The sequence below is a fragment of the Aedes aegypti genome, chromosome 3 (assembly GCF_002204515.2).
Source record: "Aedes aegypti strain LVP_AGWG chromosome 3, AaegL5.0 Primary Assembly, whole genome shotgun sequence".
Classification (NCBI taxonomy): Eukaryota; Metazoa; Arthropoda; class Insecta; order Diptera; family Culicidae; genus Aedes; species Aedes aegypti.
Window position 1 is genome coordinate 164341324 of NC_035109.1, and position 16607 is coordinate 164357930.

The 16607-nt window shown below is 39.8% G+C and overlaps 1 protein-coding gene across 4 annotated transcripts in view; it reads right to left on the bottom strand.

The window, feature by feature from the left end:
- LOC110679012 (zwei Ig domain protein zig-8-like) overlaps nt 1–16607 on the bottom strand; it is a 957706-nt gene that overhangs the window by 80447 nt on the left and 860652 nt on the right. For all 4 annotated transcript variants that reach the window (XM_021852876.1, XM_021852877.1, XM_021852878.1 and 1 more), the window contains exon 6: nt 5934–6156. In XM_021852876.1, the coding sequence (XP_021708568.1) occupies nt 5934–6156 (223 nt within the window). The remainder of the gene's footprint in view (nt 1–5933; nt 6157–16607) is intronic.

The window sequence follows — 16607 nt, forward strand, 5'->3', positions numbered from 1 at the left end:
CCATCTTTATGAGTTCAGCTCCGATACCATCCTTACCAGCAGCTTTATTGTTCTTGAGCTGTTGAATGGCGTCCTTAACCTCCCTCAAAGTGGGGGCTGGTTGGTTTCCATCTTCCGCAGTACTGACGAAGGCATTTCCTCCGTTGTCCCGTCCTTCATTGCCTGTGCTCTCAGCACCATTCAGGTGCTCGTCGAAGTGCTGCTTCCACCTTTCGATTACCTCACGCTCGTCCGTCAGAATGCTCCCATCCTTATCCCTGCACATCTCGGCTCGCGGCACGAAGCCGTTGCGGGATGCGTTGAGCTTCTGATACAACCTACGCGTTTCCTGAGACCGGCACAGCTGTTCCATCTCCTCGCACTCCGTCTCCTCCAGGCGGCGTTTTTTCTCCCGAAAGAGGCGGGTCTGCTGTTGCCGTTTCTGTTTATAGCGTTCCACGTTCTGCTGGGTCCCTTGCTGCAGCATGACCGCACGCGCTGCATTCTTCTCCTTCAAAACCTCCTGGCACTCCTCGTCGAACCAATCGTTCCGTCGACTCCGTCCCACGTACCCGACGTTGCTCTCAGCTGCATCGTTGATGGCTGCTTTTACTGTTCTCCGCCTGTGTACGCGCCTCTGCATATCGCCCATCACTATAAAAGCTGTTCCCAGCTCATGTGTATTGCCGCAGCTCTGGTAGATGGTATGGTTACCTCTAAACGTTCGCACCATTGATCCCTTCCAACACACTTCCTGCAACGCTACGATGCCGAATCCACGGTCCTTCAGCACGTCGGCGAGTATGCGTGTGCTCCCGATGAAGTTGAGAGATTTACAGTTCCACGTACCGAGCTTCCAATCGCTAGTCCCTTTACGTCGCTGTGGTCTTCGCCGATTTCCCGGTTCGTATTCTCTCGTTGATTATTCGTTGCTTGATTTTTTACGGCTGGCTTGCAGGGCCTGACACCAACCCCCTAGATTTCCGGAGGACCATTCCCCCTAAATGTTCGGAGGACCATAGTGCGCAGTTTAGCTTAGAGTCCTTCTCTGGCACTCGGACGATGATCAGCCGCCCCTGACATGGAGAACAGACGCTGTTGTGGGCCGCTCCTAACATGGAGTACAGACGCTCAAGGTTTGCAGAAGCAAAAGCAAAAGCAAACCCCCCCTTCCCTGTCAGCATACGACCAAAGTTTCCACCGGGGGTTGGTTACCCGATCTTCCCTAAGGTTACTCGTACCCCGGCCAGTACCGCGAGGAGGTAGGGATAGGAGTTGCTGGGCAAGAGGCTAAGGACCGCACAAAGGGGTCTATTTTATTCCTTCAGGTACGCGAGGTACCAATGGTACGCCATGCCCAGCCATTTACCAACCAGAGGGGTCTTATAATACCGTCAAATGGGGCTTCTTTGAACATTATTTCCACATTCTTCAACTTTGAGGATTTGTAAATCTTAGAATTATAGGCAGGCCCGGATTTGGGGAGGTGCCAAGGAGGCAAATGCCCCGGTCCCCCCGATTAAGGGCCCTCCCGTGGATTAAAAACTAAAAACAAAAAATATTTTGAAACACCTTACAATATTTTCTCTCTAGACATTTGGATATATAATTCTAACATTAAAGTCAACTGTCTAATATATGAGTTATTTTTATTGCTTTACCTAATATCAGAATCTCACAGTATAGTTTGGTCAATTACTACCGTTCAACATATTACAAAAAAAAACGTGAATATTGGGCAAAATCTTCAAAATTCTTATCTAGTTAGTTCTCAAAAAATGTTTAAATTGAAAATGCGCTCAACGTTTTTGCAGGACTTAAAAAAATCGTCTAAACCTGTAAAGCACTCCTCAATTCAAACAGTTTATCTGGTTGCAATCAGAAATTTAATATTTAAACATATTTGCAATTCTATCAAAAACTTGTACTGTGTGGGATATTTTTTTGTGACGCGGTAGTCAATATTTTTGAAAACTTTTCTATTTTGTATTTCGTAGTTGATAAAGTTTTCTTTGAATTCAGTAAAAGCTTTGAGTAATCTTTGAATATAATCCATAGAATATACAGTACTGACAAGAATAAAGTTCATGACGGCCGATTTTCATTCAAAATGGTCAAGTTTAGGGAACTATACAACAGCTTCTAATGAACCAAATGACCTGAAATTTGAACTACAAGAGTTTGAAGGCTTTCAAAAATATACTATTTTGAGAAAAATGCCAAAGTTCTCAAATTAGAATGTTTTTGAAATGTGAATATTTTGAAAAAGGCATGCTTCTGCATTTTTTTTACTTAGATGAAATGCAAAATACTTATGCTAAATCTAATTTGAAGTTATTTACAACATGCAATTCAAATTTCAGGTCAATCGGCTTTAAGTACTGTAAATACTTTGTTTTTTTTTATTATTTCAGGGAATGTGCCAAGAAAGCCATAAAAATGACCCAATCTTCTACGAATTATTATATTTTTTTCCTTTTGATGGAAAAATCATCTCAAAATACCATTGGAAAGCTGAACAGTCGAATTTTTCAATGTATATAACTCACAACAGAAAATGTCACTTAATTTGAATTCGGGACTCATATGTTTGGACCGACCATTTCGATTTAAACTAAAATTCAATGCGTTAGTATGTAAAATCCCAAAACGTGCTAAATTTTGCATAAAGGGGCCCCCTCCATGAGATCTGCCTCGGGCCGTCTGAGGCTCAAATCCGGCACAGATTATGGGTAGATTTTGATAATTCTTGCATATATTTGAGTTGTATATGTACGTAACAAATGTGCAAAATATGAGGCAAATCCATCAAGAAATAACAAAAATGCTTGAATAACAAAGAAAGTTTGTCCTTCAAGACAAAAAAAAAATCTATTCACTTTTCCAAATATATTTTTTTATGTTGTAAAATATACAAACCAAAACATTATAATAAAATAAAAGTCGTAAAAATAAGACCTTTGATCGATATTTTTATTAAAACAACAGTTTTAAGCAAAACACTATCACATTTTTTCGAAACATGACGATTCGACAGTTTTGTGATGCTCCCAATAGCTTTTCACGACTTATGAATATTATTTCGGATTTTTTTTGATGCTTTCTTGTTTGTCCTGTTATTGTTGATGTTGTTCCAAACAAAATCATGCCTAGTGCCTAGCATAGATTGATGATTAAAAGTGCCGAAGACACAAAATTGCTCACATTAATATTAATGCTGCAAATAAATTCAAAACGTGAGTGTCCAAAGCCCGGAACCAAAAATAGCCCCGTCCGATGGTGATTCAAGAGAAATTAAAGGTAGAATCCCAAGGGAATCGCTCAAAAATTCTAGAGCAATTTCTTCAAGAATAGTGAAAGATTTTTTTTCCTTAGAATATGTACAAAAAAATTATAATATAAGTAAATTTCTTGTGTAGCAGTGTAGCTCGTAACATCAATATTGCACCTCCTCAATCAAATAACAGTGCAAAGAGTTAAATCCCATTCTCATTGGTTCTTATTTTATTTCCTACAGACTGAAAAACTATGTTTAAACATATTGATTGCGGTTTCCTATAGATCTATGGTCGACTCTCCACATCTCGATATCGAAAGGACCATCGCTCGCAAAGGGGAGAAAACGAGACATAGATCAAATTTTTAATGAACAGTGGATTGAAAATCATTCCATCATCAGGAAAATCAAAAACAAACAGACGTCATTTTGTCTTTGCAAAGATATCGAGATATGGAGAGTGAAATTTATGGATTATGTTAAGTTTCGTATTAAAATCCAATTACATCTCTCAGATGAGATGATCCTACGACAGAAAAGAAATGAATTACCAGAATTTATCAAACAGATTTGTAAAATTACTCGGTAAAAAATCGTTCTTGTAATTTTACACGTATAGCAGGAAAAAAAATCAATGGAACGTCGATATTTCTTCTGATCCGCATTAGTGCGCTGTATAGTTGTCTGTAAGTGTTGCTACCTCTCAAGAAAAGAATACCTGTCGGGAGTTTTCATTTTTCAACCAGATTCGTAGAAAAAAAAATCGTACAATTTTTGAAGAATTCCGTCAACTAGCAAATACGACCATTTTAACCCTGGCATATCGTTGGCGGAATTATAGTTTTTAAGCAAATATGATATTCATCCCCGATAACAAGATAACAAGTTGTTTGTTGTATGCGAGTGATTTCCTTAGAAAAGATTTCCATCATCGGTATTTTGGGGCTACAAGAACTACAAACATCGATCAAACGAAGATCTTTTTTTTTTGTAAACTTTAAACGAGACGCTCAGGTTCAACATTTTGTTACCAAGCAGATACTTCCATCATTCAGCTTATTTTAGCGCGAATTACAGAGGTTATAATTTTGCAAGGAACGAAATTCGATGTACGATTTCCTAAATAAATTATCAAAGAGTAAGATTTTTGCTAAATTTCTTCTCATTTTTACTGGGTATGGAAATAAAAGTATCGTCAATGACGTTTACGCCACTCATGTTCGTTTTGCATGGAAGAGAAAATAATCCTTTAACTCACCATAGCTTGATTTGTTAGATGTAAGGTTGTCGTTGACCAGTAGTGTGAACGCATCGATCGAATTTTGCGTTTTTGCAAATAGAGATTCAATCATGCTGTAAAGTGGTAGGACGACATTCACAATAGATAAAAAAGAGCTTGACCTATTCCACTCTTTTCATTTATACTTCAGGTATGCGTTATGCGATCAGAAAATCTCTATAAAATTCGTTCAGTCGAGCTCGTTTTGTTTTTCTACAATAAATAAAAAAAACATCGAAGAAAATGTTACTATCGGATTTTTTTTAATCGTAACTAAAATATAACAAATGCAACAAACATGTACATACAGTAATCTCTCCTTTACTCTAAATTCGGTATCTTTAAACCGAATAAGAGAACCATAGTAAAAGTTGGTTTTCAAGGCCACCTCGATGGTCCCTTGTATCGTAGTTGCATTTTGAGCTCCGTAGCTCGATACCTCCCTAGCTCGATGGTCCCTACAATCTCAAGTTAGGGAAAGTTGACTGTACAACGAATGCAAAACGAAGGACAAACACAGATTTTTTCATTCAATGATATTTCTCACCGAGGGAGTCTGTTAGTCTCGGAAATTCATCTGGTTGGTTCCTTGTGGAAGTACAGCTGATCTGGCGCTACTGGAGAAACAACCACGGGCGAGCAGCAGTTAAGCTTAAGTTTGAGTTGTGATCAGAATAATAGTAGTAAAAGCCGATTTTTATACAAATTGCTCAGTTTTAACATGTTATAACTTTGTTTCTCTATGAGCAATCGGCATGAAATTTTGGAACCAAAAAAGAAGCCTCTTTTGCCTTTTTTTTTGTTTGTTGAACGGTTAAAATACCGTTGGAAAATATACTCAACTCAAATCAATCAAACAGTCTTTTATACTTCTTTGCGTTTGGGCCCTTCAAATGTTATTCGACCAAATGTCATTCGACCAACTATCCAAAAGCAAAAGAATTGGCAAAGCCAAGGGTACTTGAGGCAAAGTAGGCTGTCTTTGAAATGTTTATGCACCGTTGATGATTGTTGCTAATTCATGCTAATGAGTTTTATCACTTTTAAATTGCACGCAGCAAAGCCATCATTTCTACCAAAACGAATGACGGGCTACTTCGCCTTAACGTTCAACGTTCCGTCATCGTAATCATCGTCATCATCGAAACTTTAAAAGCAGTTTTTCTAAAAATTATTCGATGAAAATGTGTTCACTGCGTTTCGGTTGGAGAATTGAATACAGGGAGCACATTTTCCTGTTACTGGATTTTGAACGAAAAAACTGCTTTTAAAAATTCCGAAATCCTACCCCCTTAAACCACATCATTACCAGCATGGGTTCAACAATTTTCAGCAAAAACGAGAGCATATACAATTTACCGGCGCGTCTGGTGTCGCCATACATCACACACCACTTACCTATTACGTTCAGATGCACGAAATGGCTCATGTGTGGCGTAGTTGAGATTTGGCACTCGTAGATGCCGGAATCTCGGTGCTGCGGATACTTGATCTGCAGGCTCCAGTCTTCTGTGTGGGGATGATGTATCGCCCGGAATCGTTGATCGGAGGTGTACGTGTAGCGTCCGACGGTGAGCAGATGGATGTCCCGATGCCTCACCCAAGACACTTGCAGCAACATCTGAAACAAACAAAGAAGGTGGAACACTGTGTGAGCATAGGAGAAATAATGAACATTTTGGCATACGTGGCTGAGAGAGGAGACAAAATTTATGTAAGCTACATGATATCATTAAGGGTGCCGTTGCGATGACACCCGTGAAAAATGTGCGCTGGGTGGGAAATTTTATCGTCAAACATGACACCGCTTTCAGTTCAATCGTCATCGAGAGGGAAAACGTTCTGTTGCAGTGGAAGCCTTTCTAGCCGTTCTCTACATGGGCGTAGCTAAACGGAGGCAGTGGTTACTGACTTCTTCAGCATTCATATTTTTATAATATCTGCGTCGGGATTGATTTCTTGAAATTGTCCAAAAATATGTTATTGAACTCAATAGGTTTATGCAAAATCTGTTCCAAATTATCTTAAAATCAATTCAACTTCGGGGGTGGTCATGATCAAGCTCACACTCAAAAGGTTGGAGAGGTTATGTATAGCAATCGTTTTGGTGTAATTGAACCTTTTAGATCACTCGAAAATTCCTCATTGGAAAGCCGGGCTACGCCCCTGGTTCTCTATTTAATGTATTGCGTTCTGCTGATTTTGAAGTGTTGTATATGTTTTTAGGTTGAAAGTAGAGTTTATTCCTACTATGCTTCGAAAATCCCAATGCTCTTTGTGGCCATTTGAATGTCCAAACTGTTGACAAAATTAATGATAACTCGCAGTCAATTTTTCTTTTCAAACTTGTCAAGAACCCGATTGTTGCCACCATATGTTCCGTCCACAAGTATTCAAATCTTATCTACCAAACAAAGAAAACCACTGAAATACAAATGCATGCAAAAGCGAATTCGAGTGCAATCTTCAAAAAGTCACGAACACCGGTAGCATATCCCGATGAAGCACTCCCTCCCAGGACCCATGAGCACCATTTTTCATCTCTTTGCACCGAGATTGAAACAGAACAGAGCTGAGTGCATGTGCTGGTAGCCATTTCTAAAATTGTTTTATTGTCTTCACTCGACCGAAATGCATCAACAGCTCGAGTTTTACTGAAGTAGATACGTGCATACCGAGAAAATGGAGAGCCACTCACTCGTCCAATACATGGCGATTCGACATCGGGTCAAACTGGGCCACCCACACTTGGGCCTCCGCCCCAATCACCCTTCGATGGCACAGCATGGACCGAGGCTGACTGCAGCCAGCTCATAAATGCATAACTATCTCATATGAAAAAGGTAAATTAACATTCGTCTTCACATACAAATGTTCATAATATTGCAGTGCATTTCTACATTAGTTACTAAAACCACGGAGCCTGGAGCCAAACTCCTACAAGTATTTTAGTTTTTGAGTTATTTAATGAGCAAAAATGCCTTGAACCGTGGAATACTCAAGAGTGATTCGCCAATTTTATGAAATGGAACATATTTAGTTAAACGGATTTACAACGGAATTATTTTCAGAAATTATTTCGAGCCGTTATGATTTTAATGATATTTTTTCCAGATGTTGTAATTTGCGAGTTATTGCCAAATAATTTTTTTTATAGATTACATAAAATGCTATTTTTATTAGTTTATCGCAGTTCTTCATCAAGAACAATCAGTCAACAGTGGACAACAAGATCTATACCATCGAAATATTGATAGAAAATCGCAATTGATGGATAACAATGACCTATTTTATCATTCAATAAATGGTTTTTTGTAATAACCTTGAAATAACTGGAAAATTGTCTTTGCTAGAGCATAAACAAAATCATCTATATAGTTCAGAATACGTCTAATTTTAATCTAACTAATTTTAAAACAGTAATGTTGTGATGAAAAAAGATGTTGCTTCGAAAATCCATACAGGACAGTTATGCTTCTATGGGCAGTGCAGCTTCATCAGCACGGCAACCCAAATGCTGACCAGTGAATTTGGTTTTGGACCGGCAATAATGGTTGCCCCAGCTCAGAGATGTAGAATGATTATTGAACCATACAGAACCTCTTCAGTCTTCTTCGGTCCGGAGCGCCCGCGCTGGAGTGATTACGCTCTCACAGATAACAAATGGCAAGATCGTCAGATCAAAGCGTGATTTTTTTTTGTGAATCGGCATCAATTGCTAGGATTTGATTACGTATGGACTTCGGATACATTGAATAATTATCTTGATTCAATTGTACTGCTTGGCTTTGCTCATCCATGTGGGAATTGATTGGTTTTCAATTTCTGGTCAAGTCTGACTTTCAGTTGAATAGAATTCATGGAATATATGCTATTCAATTCTTGTTTCGCCTTATAATTCATCTACCGTTTTTAATGGCTATTTCGTGCAATTAAGATCGCAATTTTCAACATAGCTTCATTTTTAACCTTTGAGTTTACTTCAAATTGTATAAGGAAAAAGGTGCTAACCTGAACACCTTAAGGTGAAGATGAATCGAGGCCAAACCTCAAGTTTTCAAGAGCACAAATCTGGAGAACCGAACACCCGTTTGAGCTGAAAACTTAATCACCACCAGCTAGTGACCAATCGATTAAGTTTTCAGCTTAAACGGAAGTTTGGTTCTCCAGATTTGTGCTCTTGAAAATTTGAGGTTTGGCTTCGATTCATCGTACCCTTAAGGATTTCACATTGTTTCTTATGAAAAACGATGAATTTGTTTAGGTCTGTCGCACAAAATCAAAAATAGGGATGCTTTCCATCACCAATTGGTTGGTAAATGCTAGGCATGACGTACCATTGGTACCTCATGTACCTGAAGGAATAAAATTGACTCTTTTGTGTGAGCTTCAGCCTCCTGGCCAGCAACTCCTACCCCTACCTCTTCGAGGTACTGACCACAGTATGAGCAACCATAGGGAACAACGGGTAACCAACCCCGGTGTAAACTTTGGTCGTATGCTAAAATGGAAGGGGGGTTTTGCTTCCGCAAACCTGGAGCGTCCGTACTCCATGTTAGCAGCGGTTTACAACAGCGTCTGTTCCCCATGTCAGGGACGGATGATCATCGTCTCAGTGCCAGATAAGTACTCCAAGCTAAACTGTGCACTATGGCCTTCCGAACATTTAGGGAGAATGGTCCTCCGGAAATCTAGGGAGTTGGTGTCAGGCCCTGCAAGCCAGCCGTAAAAAATCAAGCAACAAATAATCAACGAGAGAATACGAACCGGTAAAACGGCGAAGACCAAAGCGACGTAAAGAAACAAGCGATTAGAAGCTCGGTACGTGGGATTGTAAATCTCTCAACTTCATCGGGAGCACATGCATACTCGCCGATGTGCTGAAGGACCACGGATTCGGCATCGTAGCGTTGCAATCCACGACGTCAAAGTCATCATAGGAGGTCCAAACGCTCAGGTTGGCCAGGAAAACTAGTTCAGAACGACTATTGAACAGTTCAGCGCCCACCGGCTGACGATAGGAAACGGCCTACGAATAATTGATTTCGCCGCCTCTGAGAAGATGGGATTTGTAGCACCTACTTCCATCACAGCCTTCCATACCGATACACCTGGAAATCACCACAGCAGACAGAATCACAAATCGGCCACGTTCTGATTGACGGCATTTCTCCGACATTATGACGGACCTATCGTACGGCGCTAACAATGACTCTGACCACTATTTGGTGATGGTAAAACTGCGCCCTAAACCCTTCGTCGTTAACAATGTGCGATACCGACGGACGCCCCGATATGACCTAAAGCGGCTCAAGCAGCCGGATGTCGCAACTGTATGCGCGCAGCACCTCGAGGCTGCATTACCGGAAGAAGGTGAGGACTGATGGAGTACAATGAAAGCAGCTATCAACGGTGTAGCTGAAAGCAACATCGGGTACGTGGGCCGAAGTCGACGGAACGATTGTTTCGACGAAGAATTTAGGAAGATTATGGAATAGAAGAATGCAGCACGGGTGGTCATGCTGCACAAGGAGCACGACAGAACGAGGAACGTTATAGACGGAACAGACCCGCCTCTTTCGGGAGCCCGAGTGCGAGAAAATGGAAGAGCTGTGTGGAAACGGAAGTTGTATCAGAAGCTCAACGCATTCCGCAATCTGTAGGGATAAGGACGGGATCATCTCGACAGCCGAACGTGAGGTGATCGAAAGATGGAATCAGCATTTCAAAGAACACCTGGATGGCGCTGAGAGCGCAGATAACGAAGGTCGATAACGGAGGAAATGCCGACCATGGAAACTAACCAGCTCCCACTTTGAGATAGGTCAAAGATGACATACACAATTAAGTTGATGGTAAGGATGATATTTGTCTGCACCGGCTGATAGGCACAATCTGCGAAACATAACAGTTACAGGAGTGGTAGAAAGGAAAAATATGCCCCATCTACAAAAAAGGAAACAAATTGGATTGTGAGAACTTCCGAGCGATCACCATTCAAAACGCGGCCTACGTAGTATTATCCAAGATCATATTCTGTCGTCTGTCACCTGTAGTAAACGATTTCGTGGGAAGTTATCGTGCCAGCATCATTGACGTCCGATCGACAACGAACCAGATTTTTACTGTACGGCAAATCCTCCAAAAATGTCTACAAAAATGTCAGATCAGCAGCACCTTTTCATCGATTTCGAGGTGGCATACGATAGTATTGACCGCGTAGAGCCATGGAAAATAATGGACGAGAACAGCTTTCCCGGGAAGTTCACATGACTAATAAAAGCAACGATCTCAGGTGAATATTCAAATTCGTTTGAATGCCGCCGAGGACAACGAAAGGTGGTAGAATTTTGTGCCAGTTGTTCAATAACGCGCTAGAAGATGTTATGCGGTGAGCCGGTGTACAATTTTCACGAGATCCATTCGATTTGTTTGCTTCGTGGATAAAATGGACATTGTACAAAGATAAAAGTAATAAGATAAATTTCAAGGCAGTGTAAACAGAAGAATATAATAAAAGTGAAACTCATCAATTGTTATAGCATCACGTTTAATTTTCAACTAAAGATGCTTGAATGTTACATGATCGTGTAAATTGGAAGTACATTCGATTGACAAATAAACGATTTGCCGTTGACATTTCAGTTTATTTTGATGCTCCAAAGATGTGCATGAAAATATACTGAAATTACACACGCCTGAAACGCAAGGCAGCAAAAGTTGGTGCCATTGGTGGTGAATGCGTCCAAAATAAAGTACATGCTAGCTGGTGGAGCCGAGCGCAACAGGGTTCGCCAAGAAAGCAGTATTACGATAGACGGGGACACGTTCAAGGTGGTTGACAAGTTCGTTACCCGTGAAATACGGAGGCGCATCATCAGTGGAAGTCGGGCCTACTATGGCCTCCACAAGAAGCTGCAGTCAAAAAAGATTAACACCCGCATGAGATGTACCATGTACAAGACGCTTATAAGGCGGGAATGAAAAATGGACGATGCTCGAGAAGGACCTGGAAGCACTTGGGGTCTTCGAACGTCGCGTCGAGTGCTTAGGACGATCCTCGGCGGCGTGCAGGAAAACTGTGTGTGGCGGCAAAGGATGAACCACGAGCTCATCCAGCTCTACCACGATACCGGTCTTCAGAAGGTGCCCAGAGCTGGAAGGATACGATGGGCAGGACATATTCCAAGGATGCCAGACAACAACTCTGCAAAGATGGTGTTCGAATCGAATCCGGTTGATATAAGAAAGCAAGGAGCCCAGCGAGCTAGGTGGGCGGATCAAGTGCACAGCGATTTGGCGAGCGTGGGGAAGAACCGAGGATGGAGAGATGCGGCCACGATCCGAGTATTGTGGCTTGAAATTGTTGATTCAGTGTGATTTGTTTAGATGTTAACTTAATAAATGAACGAGTTCTATTGCCAGTTCTCCGAATAGCCCTTTTCCCCGAATACCATTATAAATAGAGGAGAACTAGAAGGGCTTAACACATAATGACAAAAATTCTGAGGACGGTGAAACTCGATGGAACTGCCAGTCAAATAAATAAACCGACTGGTTTTTTTTTTTATCCCCTTGAAATGTATGACCAGTATGAGTGCAAAAAATTTTTCGAGGAAATGGTCTATTCGGCACGGTATTCAAAGGACTGGTATTTGGGGAACTGGCTTTAGGGGAATTGGCATTCGAGGTATTCGGGGAAAATGCATTTGGGAAAAGTAGCACAATATGTCCGAAGATACCACGTAGATAATAAGGGTTATAGAAACTTGCAAACGATGTCTAGGAACTGACTTCCGATCAGAGCTCTACGTCACAAAAGAGGGGAAACGATTTTTCAACACAGTTTAGGGTTACCATCCGTCCTGATTTAGCAGGACATGTCCTGATTTGGAGGTTCTTTTGAAGTGTTCTGATTTATTTTTCATATTTCAAGTTTTGTCCTGCTTTTTCCTGCTTGGCGAACACCGTGAAATGTCATATAAAGATATTTCGAATTAATAAATAATTATCCTAATACAAAAAAAAAGGCAAGAATGTTCAAATGCCATCAGTCCCAAAAACCATATTGTGTTTTGTGGTTCAGAAACCGGCTTCAGTTTTATAGAAAGATTAGGATGCGTTCCATACTGTATCACAACACCTTCAGGTTCAGTAGATGTTTGACGATTCTTATGTTGATAATATAATCCTTAGGGCTTTTATTAAAATAAAAGCTATAAATTTGGTGAATTTTCACAGAAATCTATAGCTATCAGAATGAAAGAGATATCCGAAACTTTGATTATTAGTTCCAGCACAGATGGTGGCAGTCATGGGAACATAAAACTGTTTTCTATCTTTGTGCAATAAATTGATGCATCGCAATGAGTCATTGCTTGTACGATTGCTGCCAGCAAAGAAGATGTTCTCAAAGAGTTTGAAACCATTACCGGAACTACAAAATTATACCAGCACGACCACTGAGCATCTCGCACAACATGAGTTTCTGGAAAGATCCTCAACGAATGTTCCTCAGAATCATGTTGAAAATAGTTTAGGTTTCCAGTGAAGTTCTTTGCCATATCTCTTCATAAAACTTTAATTGATTTTTTTAGGAATTTCTTTGAATGATCTTCAATAAATCTTCTAAATGACTTTAAGTGTTTTAGAATATTTTTTAGATTCTATGAAATATACTTTTGACATTCTAGTTCGATTATGCACCACATTAATACAGGATTTCACGAACTGAATGTTTTGAGATGATTCCCACTGTTTTTTTTGCAGACTTCAAACCTAGAGAAAATACTTGTCAGATACCTAGCAAAATCAAAAGTCGGAACACTCTAGTGTCTTCTGAAAAGTGATACATGAGGGGATGGACCTGGTGTAGTGGTTAGAACACACGCTTCTCACGCCGACCGTCACGCCCCACGCTCTCTTCGACAAGTTTGCATCTCCTTTAAATCTTTGGCGTACTAAGAAGCTACTGAATCGAAACCTACCAGAACGACTCCATTAGTTTGAAAAGTTTGCATCTCGATTTGTCTAAATTGACATTTGTGTTTACGGATTTCAGGGGTTTTAATATGATATAAGTTTATTCAGAAAATCCGTAGCCAATTGATTAGGTGCATCGTGTAGTTTTTATTTCTTCACGATTATTTATTTGATTTTATGAAAATACTAGTGGTCCCGGCAAACTTCATTTAGCCATCAAGTAGGCTGTTGAAAAACGATATTGATCGTCCCATACGAAATGACAGTTCCGTTCAAGCACGTTTTTCCAACTTTCCCGGTGACTCTCCTGGGATTTTTATACACACAAACACGTCGGAAGCCTTGACGAACAAAACGGAGGTAGAATCATTTCAATCCGTTGACCCGTTCGTAAGCCATTTCGTGACATACAAACGCCATTCCATTTTTATTTATATAGATAGAAGATAGATTCTATCACACCACTAAAGGGTGTACGGAATCAAATAGTGACACGACAAAATTCGCACGTTCAACCAATCATCTTCAAACTTTCAGGGAGTAAAATAAAACTTGTTACGAATATTTTTCCTTCTTCTTCTTCTTCTTGACATAACGTCCTCGCTAGGACAGAGCCTGCTTCTCAGAGTATTGTTTGTTGCTGCCAGCATTGCCTGCAATAGGTCAATAGTGACAGTGCAAGGCAGCTAAAGAACAATAAGGAGAAGTCTATTGTATAAAAGTAGCGTGATTACTGATTTGACGTCGGATAGCAAGATGAAAGGTCAATCATTTCTAATCAAGTGAATTCAAAGAACATTTGGAGTTAAATTTCAAACTTATATGATAAAATGAACTAAAACTAAGTGTGTGTATCATAGATATAATCACAGATCGTATGTTAATCTTAAAACTAAATGGAATACATTAAAAACTACTAAATCACAGATAAAAGAATAAGCCTCGGAATGAGCATAGCACAATAACGGAACAAATTCACACAAGGATAAAACCGAAATTTGTAAGTAAAATTGTTATATTCCATTCACTGAAAAATAATAAAATACATTTTTTAGCTTATAGCTTACTCGCACCCAATCCTGAGTTTGCGATCTGCTCATAGAAATCGGCTACATACTCCTTGTTCCCGCAACAGTGTTCTTATGAGCACTTCCACAGTTATTAACTGAGAGCTTTCTTAGCCAATTTTGCCATTTTCGCATTCGTATATCGTGTGTCAGGTACGATTATACTCTATGTCCAGGGAAGTCAAGGAAATTTCCATTACGAAAAGATCCTGAACCGACCGGGAATCGAACCTAGACACCTTCAGCATGACTTTGCTTTGTAGCCGCGGACTCTAACCACTTGGCCAAGGAAGCTTCCACGAATATTTTCCCATGTTTGTTTTATTCGATTTCTATTACATATCCAAATGCACGAACTTTTTTCTTCATACTTCTCATAAGGTCCTGTACAATACTTGGACCAACTTTTTATTGCGTGACAGACGATTTTTTCTTCATATCTTCCTCCGATATCACATCCTTAGGATGCCCGAAGTTCCTGCTTCATGATGACCCAGTTCCGTAAAATCGGGTGTAATTGATCAGACGGGTGAAATTGATCATCATATCACACGATTTTATTTCTTGGTAATGGAGCACAAATATCAATGAAAGCTGCAGTAAATGAACGTTGTTTGTCGTAACTATTGTCGAATTGTGTGTTGTGAAGTTTTTTGCGTTAAAGAATGCTTATTACTATGAAAATAAAGTAAAATTTCAAAATCATTCATGGTGAAGTATTGACAAACACCTATGAACTTCTATTTCTTAGCAAGGATTTAAACATGGTATAAACCTGAAACTACTATAAACCTGAAAGTTTATGAGGATGCTTGAGATACATCACCAAACCAGATTTCATCACCAAAACTCGTACCAATTAGCTCATATGGTTGAAATAATTGAATTTCTTTTACATATCATTGAATTCCTTAGGAAATTGCATACATTTAGGCGTTTTCCGCATAATTCTTGAAATTTAACTATTCGTTATTTATATAAATATTGCATTGTTATGAATTTGACAAGCATATTCGGATTCAGGGAGCTCAAATTTATCATGTAGAGTAGTTTTGAAATCTAACAATAATGGCATTGACAAGTGATCAATTTCACCCCGAAATGAGATCCCCTGATTTTTTATTTTAGAGATATTTGTTAACACTAAAATAACATTTGTTAGAAAATTTTGGTACATGAGTCGATGAGGCTCACCTTCGTACTTGTTTTCTTGCATTTAGTTGTTTGGCTTTGTTAACATTATAGAAAACAGACTAGGAAAAACGTGAAAAATGATCAATTTCACCCGAAATTACGGTACTTTTCAATTGACCGCAGTTCCGGTGCGTTTAGGAGGTTGAGATGCTTCGGCACGGAATTGATGTCCTTAGTCTTGTAGCACTTCAAAACTTCTTTCGAGTAATGGCACGAAGTCAAATCCGGCCATAAAATCATAGGACCATCGTGTGACCTCAGAAGAGGAAGTAGACGCTTTTGAAGGCATTCCTGTAGGTACACCTACCCATTGACCGTTCCAGTGGGATGGGGGGAATGGGGTGCTCCGCTTGGTGATCCTCAACACTATACGAAGATCCATTTTTGCCACTTTTTTCTTTTCGATCGATGGTCAAACGTTAGTGGTACCGATACACGAGACACGGTAATATGTACCATTCCCAGATTTCTGCCGAAGGCACGATGATTTTCTTTGCGCCTCTACTGTTCTTCCGACTCCATCTTTACAACGATTGTACATCTGCTAGTGCTGCTTACACAAATACACATTGAACAAATTACACCCAAAATTTCAATAGAAAAAACCCAACGAGTAAAAAGTTACAGTTATTTAAAAGTGGTGCAATTTGGTTCCGTACACCCTTTAAGGTCGAACATTTGTTCTACCTTCCTCTAAATGTGATCATAAATAAAAAGATCCTATTTTCCTTCCAGTAGTATACCTTGCTTATGTCACAAGCGAATAAATATGCACACGGCAACTTTTAATGTGGTTATATTTTTCCTCTGGTTGTCGCTTAGAGACTTG